At 33.7% G+C, this 8,602-nt stretch overlaps 1 protein-coding gene across 3 annotated transcripts; it reads right to left on the bottom strand.

Annotated features, from left to right (window-relative positions):
• LOC110271042 (uncharacterized mitochondrial carrier C1442.03-like) lies at positions 2,359-5,181 on the bottom strand. 3 transcript variants are annotated; one of them, XM_021121135.1, is made up of 3 exons: positions 3,726-5,171; positions 3,163-3,373; positions 2,359-2,491 (listed from the first exon to the last, which is right to left on the bottom strand). In XM_021121135.1, exons 1-3 carry the CDS (start codon positions 3,787-3,789, stop codon positions 2,407-2,409), a joined length of 360 nt encoding a protein of 119 aa, XP_020976794.1. In that variant the 5' UTR covers positions 3,790-5,171; the 3' UTR covers positions 2,359-2,406. The 3 variants fall into 3 exon arrangements, 2 of the variants coding, with proteins under 2 accessions (XP_020976794.1, XP_020976793.1); XM_021121134.1 differs by lacking the exon at positions 3,726-5,171 and adding an exon at positions 3,518-3,715; XR_002361050.1 differs by lacking the exon at positions 2,359-2,491 and having other exon boundaries at positions 2,759-3,373; positions 3,726-4,000; positions 4,087-5,181.

Raw genomic sequence — 8,602 nt, 5'->3', positions numbered from 1 at the left:
TAAAAATCTACAGCTTACATCCCGGCATCTCTCAAATAAGAAAAGACACTACAACAAATGCGCGAAATTGCGGCGGTTTTTTTATGGATTAGCGGCGGTTTTAAACTGCCGCGAAATGGAATTCCAGTGGTTCGTTAAGCGACGCCTGTTAGGGAGTGGTAATATGATTTTGCGGCTGGCACAACCGCCGCAAATTAGATAACTGATTTTGCGGCAGTTGCAAAACCGCCACTATTTGGTCAGTGGATTTAAAAAAAATTGCGCCAGTTTTAAAATCGCTGCAAATCTATGTAGGGTTTTTAAAAAAAAAAAAAAAGCGATGGTTTTAGACCACCGCAATTTCATACATGGGCTTATAAAAAAACTGACTACTTACAATAATTTAGACCATTTTTCTTTACTATAACCTATTCTCTTTACAATTTTTTTTTATTAAAGAATCAAATGTTTTATTTGTTATTTTAATATAAGAGACACTAAATAAACAATATTAAACTCGGAGCTAAATCTAAAATGTTAACTAAAAAATCACTTATTTGTCAAATTTAGCGCCAACTTAAGCCCCTACATGGTAGCGGCAAATCAGAAGATGTCTTTCACATATGTCGGTGGACTTCTAACAAAATGTGAAAAGGCCAAACAAGAACACATTTAAATTTACTTCATAATATATATGTATATATAAAACAAAGAAATTGGTAATTATGAAATATTGAATCTAATGGAACTTTGAATTATATAAAATAGGGTAAAGTATACTTTTTGTCCCTGAAGTTTGCTAAAAATTTCAAAAATATCCCTAAGTTTTGATTTGTTTCAATTTTGTCCATCAAGTTTTCGATTAGCATCAATTTTACCCTAATTACTAATTTTTTGATAATTAATATTTTTCTTTCCAAATATACCCCCTTCCTTATACTATCATCATCATCACAATCCTCTGTCTCTCCTTTCTCTCTTTTCATCCTCACCGTCAACTCCACCACCATCATCATTATTGAGCAACCACCGTCAACCTCCTCCTTCATCGTCGCCGGCCAAACCCCTCATTCTCCTTTTTTCTCTTTTCTTCTCCGACTCTCCATCTCCATCACCACCATCTCCGTTGAGCCCCATTCTCAATGACCACCACCCTTTTTCTTCTTTTTTCCGGAAACCAGCACCGTTGAAATCATCACTCTTCCTCCTTCTCTGTTAGCAAACCCAGCTTAGGAAAAAAAAACCGCAGCACAAGATCAAAGAACCACAACCACTAATAATAATGAGAAAGTTTGAGTGCCAATACTGTTTGAAGGAATTTGCAAATTTACAAGCACTTGGTGGGCACCAAAATGCTCACAAAGAAAAGAGGATGAAGACGAAAAAGTTGCAGCTTCAAGTAAGAAAAGCCACCATAAACTACTATCTTCAACAGCCCAATTTCCCAAACAACAATCATCATGAATTTTCTTACCATAATCATAATCATAATAACAGTAACACACCTTGGTTCTATAATCCTTCTTCTTACAACTACTATTATGACTTCACAATTTGTGAAAAATCCCAAATTAGCTTCAACATCAGTAATAATAATAATAATAATAATAATAATGGGACTTACAACATTTTCAAGCCTGCAATTTTCTTGATTCTTCAAATCATCAAATACAAAGTCATAGAAGTAATAACAAAGCTTTGGATCTTCAATTAGGCTTCAATTTGCAGTCAAATACAAAAGGGGCCTAATTTATTAGTATAATTATTGATTAGGGTATACAGGATATATACATGCAATGAAAAGATAGGAAACTGGGTTTGCTAATAGAGAAGGAGGAAGAGCGATGGTTTCGACGGGTGCTGGATTTCCGCGAAGAAGAAGAAAAATGGTGATGGTCATCGAGAATGGATCTCAACAGAGATGGTGGTGATGGAGATGGAGGGTCGGAGAAGAAAGGAGAAAGAAGGAGAATGAGGGGTTTGGCCGGCGACGATGAAGGAGGAGATTGACAGTGTTGCTCAATAATGATGATGGTGGTGAAGACGACGGTGAGATGAAAAGAGAGAAAGAGGATTGTGATGATGCTGATAGTATAAGGAAGGGGGTATATTTGGAAAGAAAAATATTAATCAGGAGAAAGAAGGAGAATGAGGGGTTTGGCCGGCGACGATGAAGGAGGAGATTGACAGTGTTGCTCAATAATGATGATGGTGGTGAAGACGACGGTGAGATGAAAAGAGAGAAAGAAGGAGAGACAGAGGATTGTGATGATGCTGATAGTATAAGGAAGGGGGTATATTTGGAAAGAAAAATATTAATTATCAAAAAATTAGTAATTAGGGTAAAATTGATGCAAATCGAAAACTTGATGGACAAAATTGAAACAAATCAAAACTTAGGGATATTTTTGAAACTTTTAGCAAACTTTAAGGACAAAAAGTATACTTTACCCTATAAAATAATACCATTAGGCCAGCAAATGGAACATCCCTTGCAAGAGTAAAGAAATATCTGCAAAAAAAAAAAGATTCATGCACCAAGTTATGAGACAAATAAACAAATTCAACAATTATCTTAATATCAGAAAAGATACGTCATCAATAAATTTTGACCCTGCTAACTAAATTCTTGCAAATATCAAAGTTCAACCTAATTGTTAATTGAATATTATGTAAGTAGCTCAAGACTTCAAGGCTTCCCCCCAATAGGATTCCATATGAATTGAAGGCTAGTTGACCCTGTTTCACTAAACTACTTTGTGTCGGTGATTGATATTTGTTTAAAAATATAAGTAAAAGCTAGCTATTCAATTATATACATAGTAATGTCCAATTAATATAAAATTTGGGGTTAATGATCATTATAGTATATATATCACACGGTAAATTATTATGGATCTAGAAGGAAACTAGATTTCATATAAAGTAGAAATAGTTTGAGTTTCCGTTATGACACATTCATATCATATATACTCAATTTACATCTCCAATTGCTCTTTATCCACTCAGTGTCAACTGACACCTATTGACATTTGCAAAATAATAAAACTGAATCATGAAAAGAATTGCCTGATTGTTGCCTAGAATACAATACTGCATCCAAAAATCTATCAAATCTGAAACAGGACCTCGAGTGTCATTATGCAAGTTATATAAGAGAAATTGAGTGTTTCTAGAGTATACCCTGCATATAAACACTTTAAGCCTTGTGTTCTCCATATTGAGCAGCCCGCATGGAACATCCCTATATAATAACCATACAGTTTTTTGCTTGAATTCATTGCAATGCCATCATTCATGGCGATAGAACTCCAAGATGAATATGTTTCATGCACTTGCATGCATTGCGTCATCACTTCGCATGGAACATATACAACAGAACCAAGAGTATCTCCTACAAATATACATTAAAATAAGGCAGAACATTATTCTTTGCAAAACCAAATGATCACAATTTCACGGAATTCATGCTTAAAACACATTTGAATGTAGAAGGAAGGAGTGAATATAGGGAATGTATGACAACAAGCTTTGATACCTAAAAGGAGTATAAGACAACAGACTGTAACCTGCTGGAGAAATATTAAACTTCTATACAAAATTAAATGGGCGCTGAAATAGAAACAGAAGGGGGTGACTTTGGCATATTCAGTCACGTTGTATTTTCTCCTAAACATAACACTTAGTGAGTCAATATGAATAACTTCAGAAGGTACAAAAGTTTTAGATGCTCCAAATTAGCTTACCAACAGCTCCAGCAAACAATAAGGTCTTCCAAAAATGGAGCCATAAAGAAAATGTATACCTCATGCAACTGCTTCTTCTTTTCTTCTCAGTTCCTATATTTTTGATACATCAAATAAAATAAGATGCACGTTAATTCCTATATTATCAGGTTATGATTATCAATCATGGAAACTCCAAACTAAGTAAAACCATCAAACATCCATGTATATACATGTTCCCTCCTTCTCAATTCAGCCTCCTTGGATTGGAGTTTCTTCTCCTTCTTTTTCATATCCTAAATTTGAAATAGATTCAGAAAAAATAATCAATCCTAGAAATAATACACAAAATACACATATAAATGAAGCAGGAAGTCAATACTTATAAATCGACGATGGACGCATCGAAAACGGAAAGCGTGATGCAGCTGGTACTGAGGACAGAAAGGAACGGCAGCAAGGATTTGTGCGCGGAGGTGTGTTTCATGCCTCTGCCCCTTTTGTGTTCGCACGAGGAAGATAACAAACTACGAATCTGATTCTTGTTAGGTTTGAAGGTTGAAACACAATAAAAAATTTCAATAATGACATAGCAAAATCACACAAGTATTGAGATAGAAAGACTCAATCACAGAATAATCTAAGTTCATCCCATGACAGGAATGAAATTGCCACACAATGCTAAATGAAACTTCCAAATTATAAAAACAAAATCCAAATTCTATTGGAACTGGTCTCAATAAAATAATGGTTAATTAAATTGAATGCAAAATCTTCGACCTAAAATGAAAGTGAATTGAATTAAAAAATAGGAAATGTGGTGATAAACTTCGGAAGGGACAACTATAGCATCAAGAAGGGGAGAATAAGAATACATCAAAGACCTCAAGGCAGAGAGTGTATCTTTTATTTTCTTCTATTTTGTTTAATTTTCTAAATCACAGTTTAGCTTAGCCTCCAAAATAAGTTCAGCTCACAAAAGGAAAAGGAAGAACTTGTGATGCGTGGTGGAGCGACGAAGGTGACAGCGACAGAGGTCGAAGGAGATAGTGGCAGATTCAAACCACACACAACGTATGAGGAGATGTCGCTCAGATATGGCTGAAGAGACGAAACAGAGGAGCATGTTGTCACAGATTGCAAAAGCAGCATTGATGAAAATTGGGAAAGGAGGGTTCGGGTTAGTAGGGTTTGGGGGCTTTTTTTCGAAGTGGAAAAATAGGAAAAAAGTGTGTGTAACAAGGTCGACGGCAACAAAGGTTCATAAGACAGTAGAGGAAAATATGGCCAAGAACAATGCAAGAGAACTCAGGAAGGAAAAACAAAGATGGTGATGGGAGCTTCTGAAAGTGGAAAAACAGAATAAAGATTGAGAGAGAAGAAACTGGTCGAACCCTGAGGAGAAAGTTAAAGGCAGGCAGATTTAGCATCGATTATTATTCCAACCGCCGACAAATCAGGGCATATAGCTGCTCTTTTTAACTCTGTCACCAAACTGCGATCAAACAACCACAAAACTGGCAGATAGCAGCGCTTTCGCTAACCGCCTTGAATTGCCCGTCGCTATCTGTCCCGTCTCTTGTAGTGTCATTTCTTCAAGCACTCTATCTCTTTTATATATCATTATCAATAAATAATTATAAATTTGACAATCAAAATGTGCAATATGATATTCTTTAATTATATTAAAATTAAAATTAAAATATAGCTATATTATATATTATTCACTAATTTAATAAAAAATGTGTCACATGACACTCTTATTAAATTTGAGAGAAAATATTTTTCTCTAAAATTAATAAAATTTCTTCCTAAATTCTCTCATATACCTCTCTCCTTTTTTTCTATTTCTCTCTACCCTTCTCACTCTATATATAATTCTGATATATTTATATATTATTATCTAATTTAATAACCAAATGTGTCACATGACATTTTCTTATTCAAATTGAGAAAAATTATTTTCTTCCAAAATTAATAAACTCTGTTCTTAAATTCTCTCATCTATCTCTCTCCCTTTTTCTATTTCTCTCTACTCTTCTCACTCTATATATAATTTGTAATTTATATTTTATATTAGTAATTTGACAAATCAAAATGTGCCATCAGATATTTTTTATTATAATTAAAATAAAATTTTTTCTTTCAAAACGGTTTTCTTAGTCGACGAAAACTTTTATCCCCTACAATCTTTTTGTAAAAGTAGTTTGATTTTATAAATTTTTTGTGTTATAATCTATAATGTCAGGACAAAACCGACTTAAAAAATTTAATTTGTGTTTTTAGAAAAAAAAATTATATCCCAACCAATCAAATCTAATTAGCCTAAATTTTCACTTTTTATTTGCAAACACGCGAAGCAATCCAATTCGATCAAAATCGTATTGCTTTGGTTCAGATTAAGGAATTACTCATTTGGTTATGTTGATAAAAAGATTTTGTTACCTACTATTGTATTGCCGTTCAAGTTATTAACATTTCATATATAATTAAAAAAATAGAAAAGCTCTGCATACAAGTCATTAGGGCTTGTATGCTTTACAAGTTAATTAACGAATAAATCCCAAAAACGCGATGCAAGGTCTACATTCTTCTTTTTCTTCCTCTTCATCTTCTTCTTCTTCTTTTCTTTCGTTTCTTGCCTTCTCTTTCTCCTCCTTCTTCTTCTTGCTGCACGTTCTTCTTCCTCTTCCTCTTCTTCTTCTTCTTCTTCTTTTCTTTCGTTTCTTGCTTTCTCTTTCTCGTTCTTCTTCTTCTTGCACGTTCTTCTTCCTCTTCCTCTTCTTCTTCTTTTCTTTCGTTTCTTGCCTTCTCTTTCTCCTCCTTCTTCTTCTTGCTGCACGTTCTTCTTCCTCTTTCTGTTCTTCTTCTTCATTTACGTGCTTTTCTCTCTGTTTTCTTTCTTCGTTATTCTCGATTTCCATTGTTTTTTGACATCAAGCTCTGAAATCGTTTTTGAAGAAGAAGAAGCAGCAAAAGACGAGGAGGAGAAAGAGAAAGAGTTCTGAAATATGCATAAGGTGTACTTCAACGAATTTTGGGTGTATTTCTTAAATCCTTTGGGTGTATTTTTGTAATCCTTTGGGTGTATTTCTATAATCGTTTGGGTGAATTCCTGTAACCGTTTGGGTGTATTTCTATAATCCTTTGGGTATATTTCTGTAATCATTGGGGTGTATTTCTGTAACCGTTTGGGTGTATTTCTGAAGTTCCATTATCTTCAAATTTGGCAAGAAAATTGTTTTCATGGAGGAAGAAGAAGAAGAGTCGTTTATAATGCATGGTGAGTAGCGCGCTTTGGAAACAGGAAGTTGTTGAATAACGTGCGTTTTATTTAATCTTGAATGTGGAAGTGTGTAATGCGTTAATTAAGTATAATGCGTATGTTTTATTGGACTTGTAAGACTTGTAAGTCAAAAAGACTTGTATGTGTAGCAGGCCTCTTAAAAAAAATGCACTATAATCATTTAGGATCTTGCTGCAATGTTGCCAGCATAGAAGTATCCTTATTTAACTAGATCCAATATTTCTTGTTTGTCGAAGGTCTAAAAGATAACCCTAATTAAATAATTCGAATATAATTTCGCAATGACAAGCTTTCACTCACTTAGTTATGTTTGGATTCAAAGTATTGAAAGGAATGAAATTTAAAGTCTGTTTCTTTGGACTCCATTCCACTATTTTAAATCCACAATCTACATCCCAATTCACTAAAAACTAATACTTATTAACAATCTAGCTAACATAAATGCACTTATTTCAATGGATTCTCTTAAGATTTCATCATGTTTCTTTTCCCTTTTCCTTCGGATGTTTACTTATTTAGAACATGTTTAAGGTCTCAAAAAAAGGACATGTTAAAGGTCTAAAAATGTGAACGTTAATGGAACGTACAAACTAAAGCCCTACCATGGGTACTGGGTAGGAACTATAGGAACCTTCATCGAACTTAAGAAGAGGGCGTCCCTTATTATTATTATTATTATTATTATTATTATTATTATTGTTGTTGTTGTTGTTGTTGTTGTTGTTGTTGTTGTTGTTGTTGATGATGATGATGATGATGATGATGATGATGATGATTATGGGTTCTATTCTATCTCTCATTCCTCGTCCCTTAAAAAAAAGTGGCCAGTTTCATTTTGCTCTAGCCTCTAAGCATTTTAATTTGAAGCATTTTCCATTCTCTCTAAATATTCCTCCAAAAGAAGGAACAATTTCCAAAATACAGCTAAGTTCTTGTTCCACCAATCTCATGACCTATTTGGATCTTGCTAGCTCTATAGCTAATAGTTCAATCTATCAAGTTAGGATCAAAATTGGAGACATATTCAATGGGTCTCCCTAGACATGTTTGGTATATGTTTGGGACACGAATTTAGGTTTGAAAAGAAAAAAAGAAAGACCCTTTGGACACAAAATTATGACAATGCTTCATTTAGTGATTGATCAATGGCCATTCGTTTTGGAATAAAGCTCCAATGAAGATTTGTGAGGCCATGTGGCATTGCTTAATTGCCTTTAAGTCACTTTATTCTACTTGTTCGGTAGGGAGGGAGTTTACATTAACTGCCCCATTAGAGTTTCTTGCTTGTTTTGTTCCCCCTTCTTTTCTTTTCTTCATAATCATTCGTCTTCCAACCAAATCATCATTATTGAGGGCAAAAAAATCTAATTCAATAGCTTTCAAGTAGTTTTTCATAGTCTTTGAGCATCAGATTAAATTAATCTGTTCAACCAAGTTAACCAAAAATTAATCACTACATCCATCTGATTTAGATAAAAATTGGTTAGTAACAAATCCATTAAAGAATCGATTAATTGGTTGAATTATTATATTTTTTTTAACAATTAACCAGTTTAAATAAAAAAAAATCACTTTTTCTCAAAAATATATA

This window comes from Arachis ipaensis, chromosome B04 (genome assembly GCF_000816755.2).
Source record: "Arachis ipaensis cultivar K30076 chromosome B04, Araip1.1, whole genome shotgun sequence".
Lineage (NCBI taxonomy): Eukaryota > Viridiplantae > Streptophyta > Magnoliopsida > Fabales > Fabaceae > Arachis > Arachis ipaensis.
This window is presented reverse-complemented; position numbering and strand designations above follow the sequence as displayed.